The sequence below is a fragment of the Ptychodera flava genome, chromosome 3 (genome assembly GCF_041260155.1).
Source record: "Ptychodera flava strain L36383 chromosome 3, AS_Pfla_20210202, whole genome shotgun sequence".
In the NCBI taxonomy this organism is placed as follows: Eukaryota; Metazoa; Hemichordata; class Enteropneusta; family Ptychoderidae; genus Ptychodera; species Ptychodera flava.
Window position 1 is genome coordinate 10,254,647 of NC_091930.1, and position 23,736 is coordinate 10,278,382.

Here is a 23,736-nt window from a genome sequence, read left to right on the forward strand (position 1 = left end):
AATACAAACAAACGAATACACATAAACAAAACACATGAAAACCGCCGGTAAGATTAATATTCTGCAGTTTTATTTCTTTTAACACTAAAAGGGAAACAGAGAGTAGAAATCTGCAACAGAAATTAACAGACATTACATTATGTGTCAAATAATCTCAACACTCCCACAACGGATCTGAAATACTTGTTCATTACAGTATTTATCCACTTTGTACTAAACTTTGAAATGAAAGACATTTACAACGTAACTTTATTTATATACATATTTATGCACTAATATTTTTTTCGAATAAATAGTGTTTTACCTGCAAAATACTCAGGGTCACTGTGCAACCAGGAATCGACATCAGTCCATTCTGTATGTACCTGTTGGCCTTCTTCATAGTTTGGCGGTCCATAAAAAGGAAATATTCATCGATGACGGGCAGTAATCTGAGTTTTCCTAAATATTACATATTCATTAATTACACAGAAGCCCTAAACAAACCCTAAAAAACAAACAAAGATAACTTCGACAGAATCTAAGAACACTATGACCTTCGACTGCAAAGATCTGCACCATTTTATTTGAAAAATGAATTTATTCCAACATTTATAAGATAAAAAGTCAAATCTACATAACTCTAAATAGGCAGTAAAGTAAGCAAATACAATTCCACCCTGTCAAAAAACAATTTTCACTGAATAAAACATTCCAGGAGGTGCAAACTATAAGACATGGCTTAGCATATACTTTACACGTACATTGATCCATGTATCATTACAAAAACATATGATACTAGACACAACTGTTCTTGCATGATGTATCGTATCAAAGTAAGATCAATATATTTGAATAATACATTTATTGCACTAATATCAGCAGCTTTCTAATAAAGGTTTAGAAAGTGAATACCTATGGGACATGGCTTTGCTTTGCTCTGCCTATACCCTATACATGCACCAATATTACGTAAAACATTTGACAGTTGACTGAAATTATTTTAAGTTTACTCCATGGTTTGTGTGTCTTAAGGAAAGAGCATATTTCAGAAATATAACTGTGAAGTTTCTATATAAACAGTTTCATAATACACTGTATATATATTTGAGAAAAAAATAGCACTGTGTAATGCAGGTATACTGATTAAATAGGTCTATACAACACAAAACATGAAGCCCTTGATGTTCCTCTCAACACAAAGTATTATATTTATATGTACAGACACTGACTAATATATTGCTCATAGTTCAACTTAATTCTAGTCTAAGATTAAAATAGACTTAATTAATATATCCACTGTGATTCCACACCAATAATGCTCATTGCAACATATGTGTATATAAAGGATAAGTAGCCGTACGTTTTGACAATGGGTTTTCAGGTTTTCGTTGCATGTGTCAGCAAGACTTTCTAGGTGTACTTCCACAGTGTATTGAAATACCCAGTACTCAGCTTGTTGACATCAACTGTATGTTTGTGTTCTGCAGTGTTGGTGGTCAAATTCAGTCCAGACTTGAACATTAGTTTTAAACAATAACAATTAATGCACATGGCACACTGACAAGTTTAATCGACAATACTGGGTATTTCAAAACGTAGGCCTAGTGACTGTAGTCGATATATGGAACATAAATACCGAAAAGTATCAAACGATAGAGTTACTGTAGGTTTCACGGAAAGAAAATAAATATTGAAATATCAAAATAAAAAAAAATCCTGTAGAAATGATGGGGAGCTGTGATGAAACTTTTATCACCCTGCCCGAGGTGGGGTGGGGTAGGGGGGGGGGGTATGGGGGGGGGGTAGTGGTTCATATTTGTTTTCTTTTTAAGTAAGTAGGGGGTTCTGTTATTGTGATGGAGGTACAAGGCGAATTTACCGACCACAAACCGGGTATAATAACTGAACATTACCTGGCTTGAAACCATCCTTGACTTTATATTCATCATCTCATAAATTAGGTACACTGTATTCATCCATGAGGATAATAGCATTTGAGTTTCATAACATAGGATTGTAGGGTAAACTTTATCATCCTTTAAACAGTAGCTAAATTCTTAGATTCCAAATTTTGCAGTTCATATTTTAAATATTCCTCTTTTTTGAAAAAAGATATATTCCAACAAAAATGGCAAATGAAGTCAAAACTACATGCAGAGTTGATGCAAAATATTCTCTGATAGCGTTATTGGTCATAGCGCCCTCTTGTGATTCGATGTCTCACTCGAATTCAGTTGAACTGGCCATTCAGTTGAAACATGGCGACCTGTCTTGATAATCGCTGTCCGCGCTCCCCATGAAATCCATGAAAATTTCGGATATTATCCTCGCATTGAAGTAATCAAGGCGTCGCTACATGCAAGAAAGTCACTGGAATGTCCAGGTATGTTTTTGCACACACATCTCTGTGAAAAATCGACAATTTTTCGGAGACGTTTTTGCCAAGACGGTGCAACGGGCTGTCTGTGTATCACGAACGATCCGAAATCTGCTGCCGGATTCATCATCCAAAACACGAAAATGTAAAAATGTTTTATTTTTCACACCAGCACGAGCTATTTTAGTCGTATAAGGGATAAATCTTTGTGTTTGATTCCAAATCGACCGAAAAAACCTAAAACTTCAAATTTTACAGCAAGCATTCAACATTTTCAGCCCATCTGTAGCATCGTGTTGTGTAAAACTAGTCTGGAAAGTTGTAGATTTTCACCAGAAATATACCTGCAGACTTGACATGTTATATTGTCATGTCTGCTTCTATGTATGTTTCTGTACACTCATGCACACATCTGTGAAAGTCAAAAAAATTATTCTGACAAATATTTCACAAAATATTGCAACAGGCTGCTGTCAGAAAAAGTTGAAATTATACTAAAAAATATACGATTGACTGCATTTTACAAAACAGTTTGATAAAACAGTCCGTTGAAGTGAGACGTTGATGTTTGATCCAAAATTACCATTAAATATGCAAATTTTTGAAACGACAGCAAAAAATACACATTTACAGCCTGCCAGTTGCAATGTGTTGTGTAAAATTGTCAGAAAATTTGTAGATTTTCACTAGAGATATCCCTGCAGAGTTGACATGATGTGGTGTCATGTCTGCTTATATGTACAGTAGTTTAATACAGTATTGCTGTGTTACAACTAATCTGTATGGATTATCCTTACACAGTGCAATGTAACAGGGTCCCTCTAACTGACCTTGACCTTTATAGCTGAGAAATTCACCATCACAATTGAAGTGAACCACTCTATTCCCAATGACATCACAAACATATATGCCATCTTGTTGGTGATCAAAACACAAACCATAGGGTCCCTGTAAGTGTCCCTTGCCAATGTCTCTTATACTTTGCATCTGGTGATTCAAAACATGAACACAATTCCTGTCATAATCTGATACAAAAATACATTTCTTATTCACAATCAGATCCCTGGGATGACTGACTTGTCCTTTTTCAGTTCTTGCAATGTGTTCACCAGATTTATTATATTTTCTCACATATCCATTCCAGTCACCAATGAATATAAAACCATCAGGACTCAAGCAGATACCAGTTGGATCAATTCTTTCTTTGCGTCCAAAACAATTTAAAATCTTGCTTTGTCCAGAACTCACCACAACTTGGCCATTCCATGGATCACTCATAAAGTATTGGTCATTGTCTTCATCCACTGTGACATTCCGTGGTTCAAATGACTCTGGGAATTCATGGAATTGTAAGATGAGATCACAGCAGAGTTGGATTGGATCAATAACCTGAACTCTATGATTGTAATAATCACATATAACCCATTGACCGTTCTTCTTGATGTATATTCCTCTGGCCCGACCAAATTGTCCTGGCATTGATCCAGACCCAAACACTTCAAGGACACTCCCCTTGACCGGATGGCCTAGGGAAAACAAAAACATAAACAAAGGTCAAAGGTCAATTTGCAAACTACAATTTCTATGAAGTCAAACATTTTGCAATCTCACAAATTTTGACTGAATGCAAACATCTTTTGTTTACACAAACACACGGAACATTTAAAGGAACAACTTCGTTACATGTTTATGTAACTCACGTGTTTCCATGGCAACACATTTGCATTTTATCGATGCAAATGTGATTCTCAGTCCATAAGGTAAGTCATTGTATTGCTGATCAGCTCATGTTTCACAAATTGAGTTGCCAGGTTTGTGAACGGTTTTTTGTTGTGTTTTTTACCAAAGTCAAAGATACATGTTCATGTTAGCCACATGTTTCCATGGAAACGTATTTGCATTTTATGGATGGAAATGTGATTTTCAGTCCATAAGGTGAGTAATTTTATTGCTGATTGGCTCATGTTTGTTTAGAGAGAGAATTGCAAGGCTGTAAAGTGTTTTCTTGTGTTTGATCTCAATCACAGATTCATGTTGATGTAACTCACATGTTTCCATGGCAACATATTTGCATTTTATTGGTGGAAGTGTGATTTTCAGTCCATACAGTGTGTAATTTTTTTGCTGATGAGCTCTTGTTTACAGATGAGTTGGCAGGTTGTAAATTCTTTTGTGTTTTGGCCTCAATGACAATTATAGATTCATGTTGATGTAACTCACATGTTTCCATGGCAACATACCCGGTATTTGCATTTTATTGGTGGAAGTGTGATTTTCAGTCCATAAGGTTAGTAATGGTATTGTTGAATAGCTCATGGTTTACACAGTTGCCAGGTTGTAAATTGTTGTGTTGTGTTTTGACCTCAATCACAGATACACATTGTTTTTGTATTTCCTTTTTTGTTTTCTATAGGGAATATATTTCTTTCCTTTCATCTGTATTTAATTTTTTTTTACTTAATGCCTTCACCAAAATTTCCCTGTAATACCTATCTCTGTCTCTCTAAGTCTGTTTCAGTTTTGAAATACATAAGTCTGCTGATTAGTTCATTGTACTGTCAATGCCATAGTTTTATTTGGTAGGTTTTCACTAGCTTTACATGTTTCCTACAGTGTGTAGTAGTGTCGTGTTTCTCTACAAATTGATTTTGTAATAAATTTCAAAATATATAATGATTGCTTCAAATGTCAATTGTTTGTTTTGTTGTTTGTTGTGTTGGCCATGCTGAAATTATTTATTTTAGGTATTTTAGGTACTGTGTTTTCAGTTGTTTTTACCATTAATCCTGGATTAATGTTTACTTGTTGGATGTGTCTGCCAACACTCAATTGTAATTTGTTTATCACTTGTTAATAATGTAATGTTTTTGTTCTAAATCATAACATAGAAGTTCTAATTTCTTTTCCTGATTGGTAAATTTTTTATTTGTTTGCATACTGTGTGCAATAAACATTTTGTTTGTGCACCCTTTACATGTATGTTTTTGGAAACTTGATTTTGAAGTTTGGCAAATTTTTGTGTTCACCCTTTGACCTTTTGATTTACTGTAATACACTTCTTCTCATTGGATGATTCTGAAGGCCATACTAAAATCTGATTTGTTTGGCATTTTCAATTTCTGTCGCCATTTTGGCAACTGTGATCCGGATTTATTATATTTCATGAAATGTTGACAGTTTATTTAATTGTTCATTATCGTTCTGTTTGGTTATGATCAAGGCCACACTCAGATTTTCCATTGATTATAGTTGAATGCTTCTTTTTGAAATTATCCTCAAGATGGTTTCGGACCGTAAATGAACATATGACCTTGACCAATGTTTTTGTGTTTTTGATTTTTAACTTTGGCCAAACTGAAAATTCATTTGTTTATGATTTTCTGGCCCTTATAGTTTTTCATTCTTTCTTCATACATATGATAATTGTTGCAATTGTTTATGTTTAAATGTCCTCTATTAGTTATGTTTGCCATTGTGAATAATATTTTTGTTTCATATTTTTCAATTGTTCTCCCAGGTCAACACACCCTCAAAACATATAATGATGCATTCTGTTGTGCAGTGATTATTTTCTAAAGCTTTGTGAGCTGTCAAAAAAATGTAATCACACATGTAATTTTTGTTGTCTCTGTGTAACAAAATGGATTCAGTTTTTGTCCTTTTCTTTAATATTATCATATAGACTCTATACAGTCCCTTAAGCTTGAGACATTTCATGTATTTATTGATGAATATTTTGAGCCTCACAAAAACTTGTTTGGTTGATCATAATTATTGCAAGGCCACAAAGTTCTTCAACTTTGAGACGATGTTTGCTTATTGGCAATGAAACATTCAAAAAGTTACTTTGAGCGTGAAAATGCACCTGTATGCTAGAAATCACTGACCCATATATCAAAATGTTGTTTGAACATTTTCTCATAATGCAGCCTGTCACACAAATTGGATTGTTTGCCCCGCCTTTCCACTGATGAAGAAAATAACCAAATATTCTTTCATACTGTATCCCACAAATTGGTTTCTTTGCCCCACCACCTTTCCACTGATGAAGAAAATAACCAAAGATTCTTTCATATCACACAAATTGATTTCTTTGCCCCATCACCTTTCCACTGATGAAGAAAATAACCAAAGATTCTTTCTAGATATTATGATCTTGCACATCAGACTACTGGCAGTGTTATCTCCATGTGAATGTGTTGTAAAGTCTATCTGGCAATCCTAGTGTCACCGTACTCTAGTAACTGTTATTGTGTTTCTGTATCTATCTGTCTCTGCTTTTCATCAACTATATCTTTCATGTATTTTTTAAAATTGTCTTCACACATACACTCTCACACTGAATCACTGTTTCATCTGGGACGACATCAACAGGGATGATTTTCCTCCTTTACGAGAAAATTGAGAGGGATTTCACAAGTTCCTGTGTTCTACCGGTATCTCTGAGGTGTGACTGGCACAATTTCATGGGGAGAGGGGGTACTAGGGGGTACCAACATGTCAACAGAGGGGGAATCCCCAAACACAGCTGAATACTTTCAGTGTGTCATAGGGTTGTTGGTATACATTTCTTACTGGTACATTATGCATGAGATGGCTTGATAAATTGTCATGTTTCTATCTTGTAACCCAATATTTATCTGGCTGTTGATTAATACATAATAATGTTGTCAAAATTGTCTCTCTGAGTCTATGTATTTCCAAGATTTTCTCTGTCATAGCTGTGGTTATTTATATGTTTGGCATTTTTTCCTATTCTAAATGAAAAATGGATTTTGTGAGAAATTTGACATTTGCAGAAAAATATACCGGTATAAGGACAAGCTGCATCATGTTCTTTATATCTTGTAAACCATGAATATCTTCTATTGTCATCTTGACACACGGAACCAATCAGATTTAGATTATCCACTACATGCCTGGATTTGTGAATTATTTCTTAATCATTGTTTTATCGATGTTTACATTTTATACAGATTATTGAAGAGATCGTTTTCAGTTCAGATTGCTGAAGGCCATAAAAGTTAAATCAGGTTGACTGACAGAGTGAGAGAAAGATATCCCGGACAAAAATCAACAATTCCACCATGGTGAAGTACCTTTGAGACCGACATTGGCTGTATCCCGCTGAAGGTGTCAGAGTTTATGAAGACATGAAGACAGATGAATAATGCAATGGAGATATCATTTCCCAACCCAGATGTGGAAACAGACCCTGAAGATGTCTTTGGGTTCAACTGAACCTGAAATTTTATGTCGTGTACATATTGTACACACAAACCAAACGGCCCTTTTCAGGGCCATCACATCAAAAAGAGAACTACCGTATACCAAAAATATTTGTCTTGTATTTATTTATTTATTTATTTATTTATATTAAATGTTTATTTATTTATTTGTTTGTTTTGTTTTGTTTTTTCAAGTTATTGCTATTTTCATTTTTTAGCTTTTTTTTGCTTCTTTTTTCATAGTGTGATGCAAGCCAACTGAAACAGGTAAGTTGCAAGTTAGAAGTTATGGTACATGTACCGTACATTGCATATGCCAGAACAGCCCTTGGAACAGAATTTTCCTGTCAACATGCACATTCCGCATGTCAGGTTTTGCATTGATCAACATGCGCCAGATTTTCAGTACCTGCACACTGACTTGGCCATACATGTAGTTTATCAGTGAGATATTCCAAGCACCCTCCCATTATTCTATACAGGGTCCTGTTTGTGTTAGATATACATGTACCTACAGATTATTGTTTCATATGAGACATATTAATCTAAAATGACAAACAGCTTCATATATTTCAACTTTCTGTTTTTTTGAATGTCCTAGGCGTTTGTAGTCTGTCACTGTCAGTGAAGTAATGTTTATTGGATATAAAAATTGAAAGTGTCGTCTGTGTCAGTGAAAACAACCAATAAAAGAAGATTGGTCATTTTCAGTTGCAAGCTAGAATACATGCTGTTTGTCATTCAATATGTATGGTGTGCATATTGGTCTGGCAAAACCTGTATCAAGGTAGTATAGACATATACAGTACCTCTACAGTGCATGGTACAACCAGGTACTTCAAGCTCTGAACAATATCATACCAGTAGATGGTTACATAGAAACTAACACAAAGACAATACCATACATGTGGTATATCAATATACATTTAGGTGACTCGGCTAAGCTGTATGTTTGGAGCAAAATTTTGAAAAAATTGTGTAAAAAGTTGGAAGGAAGTCTGATGACTTAAAATGCGTTAGAATCATGTCAAAGTGTCACTTCAATGTCAGAAACTGTGATCATTCCCATCTACACAAAAACTCTTGTGCGAAAATGGCAAGATAGCATTGCTGTATCAATGAGATGCTGTTGAAAATTTGTCACAAGTCATGAACTATTTTTTTTTTAGGGGGGGGGGAATTTATTGCAGTGTAATAAGGATCTGTTGTGAATATGATTGGGATCGTAAGTCATTCTGTGATACAAAGTCAGTTGCTTCCGGAATCTTTTGTTCAGACATTTTACAGTATTTTCTAACTTTTGACTGTGGATTGCATTATCACTTCTAGATGCTCCAGGTTTTGACTATCTTAATCCACCAGAAACCTGTGATCCAGTCTAGCAACAAACCAAGGGAAGTTTAGCATCAGAGTCAATGTTGAATATACCCAGATTATCAAATGAAGTGCAGTGTTTAGATCTGGTTCCCAGTTGACTGGTGTGAATTTTACTGACTGACCCAAACCTAAAGCTGAGTAAATTGAAATTATTTAAATTTAAATTATTTAAATTTAAATTTAAATTATTGAAATTATTAAGAGGTAGAGGTAGGTTCAGCCTTTATCCTTAATCAGATTAAATGTTCAATCAGCTGACTGCCTGACAGCAAGTTACTTAAATGGATGAATGTTAAAGACTGACCACAGACTAAACCTTTAACCAAGACATAAGGGTGTGCTGTACTTTACACCACACTCCCTACATAACAGTATTGTTCTCAGCAGTGTGTATTTCCATTATTTCCGCAAACTCCTCAATTTGCAGTGTATCGTCAGACTCCAACGGGCAATTCTGTCAGAACCAGGCTACCAGGAGATTTTGCAGTTTATATGAGTATGATTCAGGTTTGAGTAATATAAAAAGTTTTGCATTGATTTTATAAAGACAGTGATACTTCCAATCCACTCAGTCCCTGTTGACTACTTGCCTACGGTGATTTTATTTCAACCTAATCAAACCTTCAAACTCTACATTAAAACCACCTACAAGGCCCTAAAAAATGCATGCCTACACCAGAGTTCAAACCTACAGATTTTTGCTTGAGCGCCCTCACGCTAAATCACTAACCACAAAGCGATTTCTGGCAACATGTTTTGGGAAATCAACGATGAATATTAGGAATGCAAAAACATACTTTGCTCGCAGTGACCAGGTGACGCTTTCAGAATATGTATATCATTATTGATCGCCATTGAAATTTATCTATTAACTTCAGACAACGGAAACAAAGATTAGTTGTTTGTCCAGAACCAAATGGTAACAATCATTGTCTATTTAGGTACGTTGCGACTGGGACAGGCTATATCCAGTTGGCTGTGTGATAACTGTGTCTGTGTGGTTTCAGTCAGATAACTATGCATGGGCAGCATGCCCCTTTAGAGTTTCAGGTTTTCAAACCAGAAATTTCTCGGTGTTGGTGGTTACCAGGTAACTATTACAGAATCCCCAAATTAATGTGGACAAACTTATACAATCTTAAAGCTCTACCAGACCTATCGTTGTCCATGATCCAGTCAGTCCCTTGTCAACCATGAACACCAAACTGATGACATTGAAATCACTCATTTTTATTTACTTCATCATATGATGTACAGTCAGAGTATACTTTTATGTAATGGCCATGACTTGAAGTGGTGTACAACAAAACTAAAGCACATGTACACCTTGAATACAGAACTCCTAGCTTACTGTAAGAGTAAATGTTTTCCTATGAGAAATGGATGTCTTTCACAAACTCAGAACACCTTTATTGACATGTATATGCAAGAAACAAAGACACTTTCTCTGAAGGTCTGAGTCGATGGAATATATTTAGCTTCAAACAAAAATGAAATTCCAGTTTTCTCTGAAAACCCCAATTCTAGATCTGCATGCAAAACGTAAAAACAGGAACGACCTTGGCAACACATACTCTTATGATTCCTCTATGACAGACCCCCTCCAATATGAGACAGGCAATATTTGTACACTGTTTGGAGTAATGATGATGGAGATTTGATTGTATTCATCACATTGTGCTGTGAATATGTTAAAAGCAGTGTTTCTTATAGGAATGACCATGATAAACTGTTAGAAAGTTTCATGTTAGATGCCGCATTCTCACTTTTCTGAGACATACAACATTGTTTTAATGGAAATTTTGAAGATGAAATGGCCTCTTTTCATTTTTTCAAATATCGTAATTTTCACTATTTTATTGACACAGAATGGATTTGATATATTTGATGGTGGCTGGTCAAGGAGTGATAACACTAGAGATTACAGAATTCTATCAGGTACAAATTTCAATGGCAGTATACGTGTATGTCATGTTTTCATAGCATGTTAATATACCGGACAGTACCAGCATAAAAGCTCCAGAGTAAAATCACGATCTTCCTCAACCCTTTGAGAGCTGTAACTTTTCCCAGCAAATTTTAGTGCAACATTTAACCAGTTTTTTTGAAATGTTCTTGATAATTTTTGACTAAATGGACATCACATGTCATTTGCTCCAGTTATTTATCAAAATTTTGGCAAAATTCTGAAAAAAATGTGCTTACATTTTATGAAGGCAACAAAAATTGACTTTGGCACTCAAAGAGTTAAGGAAATTTTAACTTGTTCCCTTTCAAAATAAATAATAAAATCAGGGTCCATTGTGCAAAGATTTGTCCTAGGGAGCCGTCATTATTTACGGTATAGGAGGGTTGTTGGAGTTGCGGTAAATTGGAAACTCCGAAATTTCGAGTAACTCCCCCCCTCAACCAACCATGATGAATTTGAGTAATCCCCCTCTCTAACTCACAAATTTTGACTGACCCCCTCCGACTTGGAAAAGTTAAACACATGTATTTGTAAATTTTATAAAAAATACAGCAATAGTAAAGACCTTTCAAATCCTGAAGTCCCCTTCTTGATTATCATCGGTTATCTCATGACGGTTGAAAAAGGTGAAACCAACAAAATGAAATTCAAAGTGACAACAAAATACAGATCATAAGCTTATGCTATAACCAGTGCTAGACTATCACAGGTTATCTCATGATAGTTGAAAAAGGTGAATTTTACCAACATAATGAAATTCATATATCTTTCTTTCATGAATTTGACTTTGTTTGTGTACCGTCTATTTACTGTCTGTTCTGTGCTGTTTTGTGTCTATGTTTACAACTATTGTCTTACAAATTCTGACCTAGTGTTATTGGATTATGGATTGGTATGATTGCGATTATTTTTATATACCAGTAAAAGCTCACGCTATAACCAATATCCAACCATATGGTTTTGTTTAATTTGGATGGATATCATGACAGGGTTTCCATTAGGATATCTGAATGCATGGGCAGAATTTGAAAGTACAGGGGGAGAACACGCGATAGGCTGAGGGTGAAAGCATACGTCAGAGGCGGCTATCCCCTATCTTGCATGGAAAATTTTGAGAAATTGATGTGTGCAATGGTGCAGTCTAGTGCAATCTGAGAGGTATTTATTATTTGTTTTTTAGTCCCCCTGAGGAAGTCTGAGGGGACTTATGGTTTGGGTTCCGTCAGTCCGTCCGTCTGTCCATCCGGCCACACAGATATCTCGGACATGTCTGAGCCAATTCCTTTCAAACTTGGTACAAGGATAATAAACTATGGCATACATATGCACGTCCATTGTTTTGGGTGTGGCACGCATAATTAGTGCTAATTTGCATTATTAGTGATTTTTGAAAAAGAGCTCTGTTTCTTAAGAGATTACACCAAGTTTGACGAAACTTTGTACACATGAGGGTTACACATAGTTCTAATAGCACATAGAGACAATTGTCAGTATTATGTCAATTAATTGCTAATTTGCATAAATTATGAATTTTCATAATTCCACTAATATTTCAATAAATAATGACTCAAATTTTATGAAACTTCTTACATATTGATACATACCAGTGCTGTTACTTTGTGCAAAAGCATTTGGCGAGATCATATCAATTAATAGCTAATTTGCATATTTGATGAATTTTTGTAATTAGGGTGCTAAGTCAAGAAATACCCACTCAAATTTGGTGAAGCATGGTACAGATGCTGATATACCAGAGTTGTAACAGTATGCAAAGACAGTTAGCAGGATCATGTCATTTAATTGCTAATTTGCATATTTTATGACTTTTTGTAATTAAGGATATATGGAATACAACAGCAAATTTGATGAAACTTGATATAGATGTTGATCTCAAAGTGTTGTAATAGCGAACAAAGACATTCAGCAGTATCTTGTCAATTAATAGCTAATTTGCATATTTAATGAACTTTCCTAATTAGTGTGCTATGTCCAGAAATATTGCACTAAATTTGATGAAACTCGGTACAGATGTTGATTGCAAAGTGTTGTAGTAGCATGCAAAGTCATATCATGTCAATTAATTGCGTAATTGCACATTTAATGAATTTTGATAATCAGGCTCATATGTCAAGAAAGACTCCTTCAGATTTGTTGAAATTTGGTATAGATGTTGAGCTCACCTTGCTTTAACTGTGTATAAGGACATTTATCAGTAGAGTGTTAATTTCTAATTTGCATATTTAATGAACTTTCCTGATTAATGTGCTATGATCAAAAATATTGCACCAAATTTGATGAAACTTGGTACAGATGTTGATCTCAACATGTTTTAGTACATGGCAAGACATTAATCATATCATGTCAACTAATTATATATTTGCATATTTAATGATTTTCATAATACGTCAAGAAATACTTCTTCAGCTATGATTTGTATAGATGTTGAGCTCATCTTGCTTTAATTGTGTGTAAGGACATTTATCAGTATCATGTAAATTGCTTTCTAATTTGCATAATTAATGACTTTTCCTTATCAGTGTGATACGTCCAGAAATCCTGCATCAAATTTTATGAAACATAGATCAGATATTGATCTTCCAGTAGCGTAAAACTGAAAAGTGACATCCTGTTGATAAATTATTTATTGACTTATTTAATGACCTTTTGTGATTAGGGTGGCACCCCAGATTGGATGAATAGGGAAACAATGTTTGTAATGAGAGATCAATATTCTGAATGACTGCACTAAATCTGATGACACTTGCTGCAGATGTTGATCATACAAAGATACCAGTCAAGAAAGGCGTTTTTAATTTTAGAAGTATCAATAGCTATTTATAGGAAGTCTCTTCTTTACTGAACATGAGGACATTTTTGGTTCACATCTGGCATTCTGACTTTTTTATGTCAAGAGCCCTTACTCAGACTTGCCTGGACCAGTTTCTTGCATATAATTTGAATTTTGACATTTAAAAAGCCAGGGCATGACATACCTAATTCTGTCAAACTTGGTAGAAGGGCATAACCCTATGCCACTACTTGTTCACAATCCAATCCAATAAGGGCATCAGTCACTCACTGGACTTTTGCACCCGCATTCCTTGTTTCATGTGCATCATATCGACTTCAATTTTTTTGTCATTTCCAGTGATAAATTCCCAATTACAAGGGGGACTATGTCATTGTCAATGACTTGTTTATTAAGTAAAACTGTTACAACATCCCAAGGGGGAGAGCACAAGAGGGGTGTTCCCCCTTTCACATAGAAAATTGTGAGAAATTCATGTGTGTGATGGTGCAATCTGAGGGGTGTTTCAATTTATTTTGCACTCGGTAAAATTGTTTGAAAATGACAGTGAACACTGATATTTTTATTACATTATTGCATGATCAGTGTTTGAGTCACAATATTCAACAACCAAACAATGACAATACATTTTGTGAAAAACAGTTCTCAGTTTGCAAGAGATCGAAGATGCAGGGATGGACCTTCTTGTGTCGATTCTCCAGCTACCAGCTTCTAATGAAAAGCCTGAATATGGTATGGTTAGTTATCTAAATGGTTATTAAACTGAAGTCAATTAAATTTAAGTTTCTGTGATGATAAAGGATGAATTCACAACAGTTCAGTTTTGTCATAGATTCTTTGAAAATTTGAGAAATTGATTTGTGTAATAGTGCAGTCTGGTGCAATCTGAAAAGTGTTTTCAATTTGTCTCTTACTAGTAAAACTGTTAGAACACCCCATGGGGAAGAGCACGAGCATTGAAAATTTTGAGAAAATGATGTGTGCAATGGTGCAATCTGAGTGGGGTTTCAATTTATTTCACACAAAAAGTTGAGTAACCCCCTTCTTCCACTCCACATTTTGAGTGACTCCCTTAAAGTTTTCAATATTTTGAGTGAACCCTCCCCTCCCCCATCTGTCAATTCTAAAAGTTTGAATAGAGTATTTGGAATGAGCTGCGAATGTATTCCACACTTTTTATGCATAACCAGATGTCCAGAACTGTTATAAGAAAAATGTGATTGTGAAAGAAAACAAAAAAAAATATCAGGAACTTGGCATGCTTTTCATATAAACTGCAGATTTCATAATGATTAGTACACTTTATAAAACATACTTTCAATTTATAGACATTAAGATATTTCTGATACATATCTCTGATAAATTGAAGTACTGCGCCCGAAGGGCTCACCAAAAAATATTAAACATCAAGATATATCTGATATTATATATCTGATATATGAAAGTCATGCGGTTGAAGGGCATGCTGAAAAATACAGGCCATTGCTGCTAATACCTCCCCGTTTCACAATGTGTGCATACCAGACATCAAAACGGGGAGGTAAGCAGCAAAGGCGTGCATGTGTAAGCACCAAAAGGACGTGCCGAAAAATTTTAAACATACAGATATCTCTGACATATATATGTCTGATATATTAAAGTTTCGCACTTGAAGGGGGCTCTGAAAAATATGTCTTATTATTAACAAAGTTACGCGCCCAAAGGGCTCGCTGAAAAATGCAACTGAATCATAAAATTTGTGGCTGGCACGATGCATCTTAGGCAAGTACGAGCCTGTGTCGAAATTCAGAAACACACTGACCCCCCCCCCCCTATTTGGCATTTCAAAAACATTGTTACCCCTATCACCAAAGTCAAAGACAGGTTGAAACCCCCCCCCCCAAGGAATCCACCTCAGGTCGAAGAAACTGACCAGTCCCTTACCCTTTTGCAAACAGTTTGTTGTGTGATCTAATATAGCCATTTTGCAGTCATTTTGTAATTTAGTCTCTCCAGACCAATTCTCAGAAATTCAATAAAACTTGGCACAAGCCCAAGGTACCTGAAAGTATAGATCTACATCAACTGTTTATGTGCTTTTAGCCAATATGGCCATCTGGAGGCAATTTTGTTTTGATTTTCGTCAGGCTGGAGCCATTACTCAGACATGATAAGACCTGTGCTCAAAGACAAAATACTATGACATACAACTCTGATTATAAGTGTCTGTGCTTGCCAGTCGCACATAGTAATTGCTATTTATTTGACTTCAGTTACATGTAATCAAATCACCTAAATTACAGCTTGGAACTGTGTCATTTACAATGACTTGTTAATGATGTTTAAACTAGTTGTTACTTGAACAATCTTGAACACAGTTTATTTTCTCCTCTTTTAAAACGATGATGACAATGACAGATTTGGACTTACAACAGAATGTGGCACTGTGCAATGTTATTGTTGGTGAATTCAGTCATCGACAAAATCAACATAGAGGCTGTGTTGACAAATTGAAAATTCGTTATTTCAATTTGATTTTAGGATGGAACAAGAAACTTTGTAGAAGAAAACAATAGTACCATAAATACATAAAAATTGAAATAATACTTGAGCTCTTAATTTGCATCACTTGCGATGAACCATGCAGTCTAAATAATTCAAAGGCTCAAATACTCCCAATGTAATGTTAAAGAATGCCAACTGTCTATTTCAATTCATCATAATTCATCATTACTAGGCCAAGAAAAATAAAGAGTCTTTCCTCATCCTCGCGCGAGACAATTCAGACCTGCCGCGTCAACTTTTTTATGCTTACGGGGAAATAAAATGAAAAAATAAACGCAAAAATATGCGACGATAGTGCATAACACAGAGTTATATATTAAGCTACATATTAAGCTGTCAAAACTGTGTATTGCTGCACTAAAAGTCAAACCGCAAGTCTGATACACGACTCGTGGGGGTTATTTTCCCGAAATTCGAAAATTTTATTTTTCTCGATAGAGTTAACACAGGGATGGCGGCCATTTTAAATTTTAAATATCTGTAAATCCTGAGTTATTTGTTGCCCTAGTACAAAAATTTGCACGGTTACTCTCGCTTTTTATTCTGATTTAGAAGAGAATAGTTGAAAGATTACATATTAAGGAAAGTTTGAGTAAAAGTGTAAGTCTTTTACTTTCGAGGCGCATACTACCTTAAGGTACACCTATGAGGAAATTAACAACATTACAAAAAATTAAACCAACCTTTCTCAGCTCGTCTCACATCCAGGTACACTTCTTTTGCGTCTTCAGGGATTTCTGCTTCACGGACAATATGATCTGCATACGCTGATAACTTCTCAGCTTTCATCATCACTTCAGGATGGTTCGTCACCAGGTCTCTTGTCTCCGACTTCACTTCGACAAACTCACTGAAAATAGTATTTAATTTTCGTTCTTCTATTCTGTCTCCATCAGTCACTACCGATTGTAAAATTTCCCTTCCACGACCCCTGTCTCTATTCTGTGATCTTATTATCCCACTACTTATCGTAAGTTCGTTGACCTTTGCCACAAGGTCTTCATTCTTCTCCGTGATTTCTTCATCCGTCAGCAGATGCACATTAGTCACTTCTGTGAAGTAAGAGCGATCTGTAAGTTGTTTTTGCTGGAATACACAAGTAGAGTGTTTCAAGACAAAACTTAGAAGAATATAAGATGATTGACTTTTGTTGGTTTATGTATGTATGTATGTATGTATGTATGTATGTATGTATGTATGTATGTATGTATGTATGTATGTATGTATGTATGTATGTATGTATGTATGTATGTATGTATGTATGTATGTATGTATGTATGTATGTATGTATGTATGTATGTATGTATGTATGTATGTATGTATGTATGTATGTATGTATGTGTGTGTGTGTGTGTGTGTGTGTGTGTGTGCGTGCGTGCGTGCGTGCGTGCGTGCGTGCGTGCGTGCATGCATGCGTGCGTGCGTGCGTGCGTGCGTGCGTGCGTGCGTGCGTGCATGCATGCATGCATGCATGCATGCATGCATGCATGCATGTATGTATGTATGTATGTATGTATGTATGTATGTATGTATGTATGTATGTATGTATGTATGTATGTATGTATGTATGTATGTATGTATGTATGTATTTACGAAGGTATGTGTGATGTGTGTAAGCATGATATTGTGTGTCCATACATATTCAAATCTTTATCCGTCTGTCAGCCTAGCCATCTCCCTGTCAATCCGGCCATCAATTCATCCATCTATCTGTCCGTCTATATATCTATCTCTATATATCTATGTTTGTCTGTCTGTGTGTTTATCTGACATGTACTCAATCTTATAGACGAACCCAATGTTTATATATTTAAGTATGTATGTAATTAGGGACATTTTAATGTCTGCGTCCGTGAGTGTGAGAGTATAAATCATCATGATTTGTCATGAGGTTCTGCTTCTCCCTGTTTTTCTCACTTGCCTTTTGCAGATTCCTGTAAACGTTGTTGGTGATCCAACAGCCGTCTCTGTGCCTTTTCTTGCAAAAGTTTGTCAAGTGTGTTTATCTGTGTTTCAGTCACCTTGTCTCCCTCCATTTCAAATTCTCTCAGAAGGTCTCTGGCTCTGTTTACTCTACTGGGTATCTTGTAGACATCAATCTCCTGTGACTTCATAGATCGAGTTTTGTCAGTATCTTGTTCTTGGTCATTTGTCTCAGAAGGTAGTCCTGCATTGATATGGAAAGATATTCACAGAGCTGTAAATACCAAAACTGTACAATTTCGTTAAGAAGCAATGAATTTGTATTGTTGCTGAAATATCATGAATTACAGATTTTTGAGAGTGGGAAAAACACTTTGACATATGTAATCGGCAAAGAAGCGCTCAATCGTGTTAACATTCAAACAGGAAGTCATATCGCTCAATCGGGTGAAATTTCTGACATTACAAATACCTACAACCGGTAAGGAGGATACTCTTCAAAATGGCGATTTATGATATTGGCTAGGGATTATTTTCAAACTAATGCTGTTAAGGGTATCGCGTATAGGGTGCAAAAGTATAGGCATTGTCATAAGTTGGCAGTCATCGTTTGAATAAAAAGGAATATCAATGGGAAATGTAATATGAGCTAGTTCTGCATGCTTAAGTTCAAATGCATAAACAATAAAAACTATTTAGATATCAGATGCAGTATGAACATTAAAGGGATAGTTGAAGACCCAGACACAACCATTTAATTCAAAAAGCATGTTAAGCTATTGTATGAAACATTTCCTTAAGGAAGGTATTGTCAATGGCTTTGGGAGGGTTAAGACAAATATGCGAATGTAGAGGTTACGTCTTATGGCAATAATAACTGTTTACCATATATCTGGATAAGCTCCTTCCTGCACATCAAATACTCCTCATAGTCTATGGTTACATCAATCGCTAGGTAATACGCCCCAATTTTATCGAGAAGTTCATCTGATAGGAATTCATCTTCCATCAGATCCTGTAGTTTCCCATTCTCATATTGTCCCACCAGGCATTCTAGAGCATCTAGCGACTGACAGGACATTGTATAAGAAATACTTCCATCCCCAATGCCCTTCACGTTCATCTCATCATGTTGCCCATCAAGCGACTGACCGACTTCTTCCGTCTTCATCTTGACTTCATCACTTTCATAAAAATCCTTCTCAACTTCTTGGACTGTTCTTCCTCTCTCTGGAACTACTTCGCTCACTGTCATCCTCACTTTCATGTCACCTATGAATGTTGGGGGAAATTTGTATGCTGATTATGTTAATAGCAGTTGCGGGCAGGGTCTGTTCACAACAAAACACAAACAACCATAATTATACGAACAGGCGAAGCCAGAATAGTGATATTTAGGAGTACAAAATATAATATTCCTTGTCCAATTACGCGCCTTCAGGTTTTAAATTCACTCGTACCTGGATCACGTCCTTGCCATTTCCTTTTCCTTGGACTCATATTTGATTCGCTTTGAACCGCTTGCTTTTCTTTGTCGTCTTCAGGATCTGTAAAAGTACGAATGACAATCAGATATTTTATCACACGCCTTCTTGTTCCATCAAATAATGATATTTAACGCCATATATGTTCTCTGATTCTTTTTTCAAAACTCAATGGTATATTAAGATTTAGAATACACATAATGATCCTATCACAATAGAATGCGATGGACAGATACCAGTGTGACTCTGGAAATTGGTCACTAAATTGCCGCAGTTGGTGACATTTGCAGTCCCTTATTAAAATAACTTCGTGGGGAATTATTGAAACGATAAAATAACAGCATATGTAAACCTGTCACTTAACTCTTTTACTCTATTTGAAATATTTAGGTTAATTTGTTTCTTAGGTAGCATATAGAGATGTTACAATTCTTGGCAGTCGGAGAAAAACGTGTGAAAAGTCAATACCCTCTTTCTTTTCCTGTGGTGACTGCTGTCTTCGTAAGGTAACGCAATGTATGACCTCTGCATCTTCTTTCACCACGTTAAGGAATGTTTCATTGATGTTTTCCAGCTCTTGCCCAACTGTATTCCACACTTCCTCCTTAATTTTCTTGGCTATATTAAGGGCGACATTGTACTTGCAGAGGAATCTCATGATACCTTTCCTTAACGCGACAGACTCATTCATATCGACAACAAGCCAACTTTCATGGTGACGCATGTGTCGCTTAATTAAGTCATGGCTAAGAGAACCCCAAGGGATAATAACAGGAACAGCAGCGCACATTGCTGCTAGTGTTAAATTGACATAATGTATGGATGATGGAGGAACTAGAACAAGATGGCACCGACAAAGCTCATCCTTGAGTCCTTTGTCTGAAGGCATTCGCGCAAACACGACATCTAAATGGGAATGTAAATTCAAACGATTTCGAAGTTCAGATTCACATCGCTTTGGAACTCCTAAAATTTTCCATGTCGGTGGTGATTTCATGTGTTTATAAAAGGACTTGGCCATCGAGTTCATAGCCTGTATAATAAGGCTGTCCCCATTAAGGTTTCCCAGTTCATGTTCGTGGAACACGGACATTATTTGAAAGTTGTCGTCCTCCTCGGGGGCTTCTGGAGAAGGAAGTTTAAAGTCATTTTTATCTACCATTGGCGATAATCTGAAGTGTTTTTATGTTTTTGGTTGCTGAGCGGTACACATTTTTGTACTTTCTGAAGATACTTCCTCCAACAGAAAAGACAGAGTTGGCATCTTGTCCTTCTTTCGTTAAGTCTTCCAAGCGAAGGTTTAGGTCCGAGTCACAGCAATTAGCAATGATTGGAGTGATACGATTACTATCAAATAGATTTATTAAATAGAATGCTGCTCTCGGAAAGAGGTCTCGTTCAATTTCAAAGGCCGCCTCTGATGTTACCATTCCGATTCCAAACACGAATCTGACATTTGCCAACTCTTTCAAATCTGTGAAGTAGTGTTTGTGGTGATACAACCAATCGGAATCAGGCGTGTCATTTCTGTCTTTAAATTTTCGAATCGGCGATGGCACTATGAGCTCAACGCCAAATGCTTTGGCTTCCTTGATTTCTGCTTCTGTAGCAGTGAGGGCGGTGCAGTAGACAGATAAACCCATTTGACGAAGTAGACGGGTTAGTAGATGAACTGAATCAGTCACTCCTCCCTGGATTGAACCTCCCCAACTGTGGTTGACTATCAACGCCTTATTTCCCATATTCTTTCTGGAAAAACAAAAAAACAAAACAAAACAAAACAAAAAAGCAATAAGCAATACTGACGTTTGGGAAAAAATAGCTGCACGATCGCTTGTGAAAAGTAGATGAGAAGGAGAGTGTACTGATGCTTATTAAAAGGTCAAAAGTTGAATATATTACAGGTCAATCACATTAGTAAGGCATCTTCATGTATAATGATGCATTAAGCGTCTTAAAAGCAGGCATTGCATAGCAAACGCTATTGCCTTCGACAGTGGCTTTCTATTGATGTAATCTTTGACACGGCTCTTCAGCGTTATAATACCTGTGTTCTGACTGTTTGAAATGGTGGAGAATCCGTAATACCGGCAGACGACAAAATCAAGTTCTGTTATTAACGTAAAACTTCCTGCCTCCTTAGATTTCCAAGGATAATTGGTGAATTGCATTTTAAAATTGCAAGTTCACTTTTTATGTAGTTTCACCAACAAGAAAAACAATGGAAACACTTCCATGCAAATATACATAAGTGAGCATGTACAAACCAAAGTCTTTTATCATGCATATGTGCAAACATAGGGACATTTATTCGTGTCGCTATTCATGATATTTTTGTGTTTATGCTTGTGTTCATTCAATATTGGACTATCCACTATTATTTCGGAGTCAATTTTCAAGAATTCAAACATTTATTAATTTAACAGCGGTCCTGCATTTTACCTCGTCAGTATTCAGACTGTTATTTCGTTGGTGACATTACACTTTAATAGTTTCTTGAATTCTTTGTTTATATTATGCAAGTACTGTAAATGTCATGAAGTAGCTATTGTTTGTTTTTAGCCTTTCTGTTTGTCCAGTAAACCCTCTCTCTATGTACGAACCAACAACCAATGAGAGCTGTACATGTGGAGCACAGTTTGATTTATTTTTTCAGAATATATTTCTCTTCTGTGAAATGAATATTAAAGCAAAGTCCACCAGAGTCGCACGACGTGAAGAAGCCAAACACTAAAACGAGGTCAGCAAACATGACGGTTCAGCGTTAAATGGCACGTAGGCTTTGATAATACCACAGTGTAACCCGATAAGGCTTTTTGAGCATAAGCTGCATTCATACATTCTTCAGTTGTCATGGTACAGCTTAGAGCTAGTCACCTAAAATTACCTGAATTTAATGTACTTACTTTGGCTTGTCTTTCTCGACAGGAGTGTTGGAAGCATTCTGCCAACTTTGGTCAGTATGTGGCCTGACTTCGTCGTCCTTGTCGTCGGGCTGATGACCTGTTGCGAATGCGGAAGGACCCATGGCGCGAACACTCGCAATGGAGGCGTCGGTCTCAGCAGCAATTCGCTGACGATCACGGTCAGTGTATTCATCGCCACTTCCATTGCCACTACTGTCAGTGCTTCCCCTTCGACTGTGATGCTGTGTACTCGACATGGTGCCAATTAATTCTTGAAAATGCTTTGAACGGTGCGACACTGTGGTGTGCAACTATGTAGCGTTCTTGCTTGTAGAGAAGTGGACGGGTTTAACTACGTCATCTAAAGTTAATATTTATACAATATTTATGACTGGTATAAGAGAGAACATTTAGAATGACCTCATGGGCGTCACAGCATCAAAAAAGTCAGACTTGGTCAAATATTATATCGGGATTATATCGGGGTTACGTCAAATAAAAATTCACTTCCAATTTTAAATAAAAAATATTGTAACAAAAATAGTGCAAGTATAGTGCCGTACAGTCGCTCTGCTTTCGCAATACCACCTTGTTCTGTTATAATCGGACAGCTTGTTACTCATTCGAATCGCTTTTTATGACAGTCTATGCAGTGCTTTACTTATTCGACAAGCGTCTATCTTTGTAGCGCTGTATATCGATGACAAACGTATTTGAAGCAGACGACATTGCAGTGGCAAATAGTTTACACTTTGGACTGTATGGACAAACAAACACATAAAAATAATAGAATAAAAATGGCGTAAATAAGCGAACAAAATTAGTAACGGCGTCTAGCACAATCAAGATGCACACCTTGGAATTGAGGTGATGCTGAAGCAACTGCTGCCACTGATGATGATGATGATGATGATGATGATGATGATGAACGTGGTGGCAGTGAGAATTTTTGCTGCCCTTGTTACAGGTTGTACTTTACGGATAAAGTGATGGGCATGGTAGACAAGAGGGTGGATTAGAGTGGAATATCTCCCCTACATATTGAATGTTTTCGCTCGCCGTAAGTAACAATTGAAGTTGGCCTTGGGAAACGATATGTTTTTATGTTGACAAAAATGTTCAAAATTAACCACAAAT

The 23,736-nt window shown here is 36.2% G+C and overlaps 2 protein-coding genes across 2 annotated transcripts; both read right to left on the reverse strand.

Annotated features, from left to right (window-relative positions):
• Positions 1-2,589: 2,589 nt before the first annotated feature.
• Positions 2,590-19,751, reverse strand: LOC139129544 (E3 ubiquitin-protein ligase TRIM71-like). The gene is made up of 5 exons (XM_070695194.1): positions 19,670-19,751; positions 19,095-19,481; positions 18,208-18,453; positions 16,970-17,338; positions 2,590-3,885 (listed from the first exon to the last, which is right to left on the reverse strand). Exons 1-5 carry the CDS (start codon positions 19,707-19,709, stop codon positions 3,092-3,094), a joined length of 1,836 nt encoding a protein of 611 aa, XP_070551295.1. The 5' UTR covers positions 19,710-19,751; the 3' UTR covers positions 2,590-3,091.
• Positions 19,752-20,166: 415 nt separating this feature from the next.
• On the reverse strand, positions 20,167-23,034 carry LOC139129545 (uncharacterized). Its single transcript, XM_070695195.1, has 2 exons — positions 22,600-23,034; positions 20,167-21,442 (listed from the first exon to the last, which is right to left on the reverse strand). Exons 1-2 carry the CDS (start codon positions 22,854-22,856, stop codon positions 20,845-20,847), a joined length of 855 nt encoding a protein of 284 aa, XP_070551296.1. The 5' UTR covers positions 22,857-23,034; the 3' UTR covers positions 20,167-20,844.
• Between the last annotated feature and the right edge of the window lie 702 nt (positions 23,035-23,736).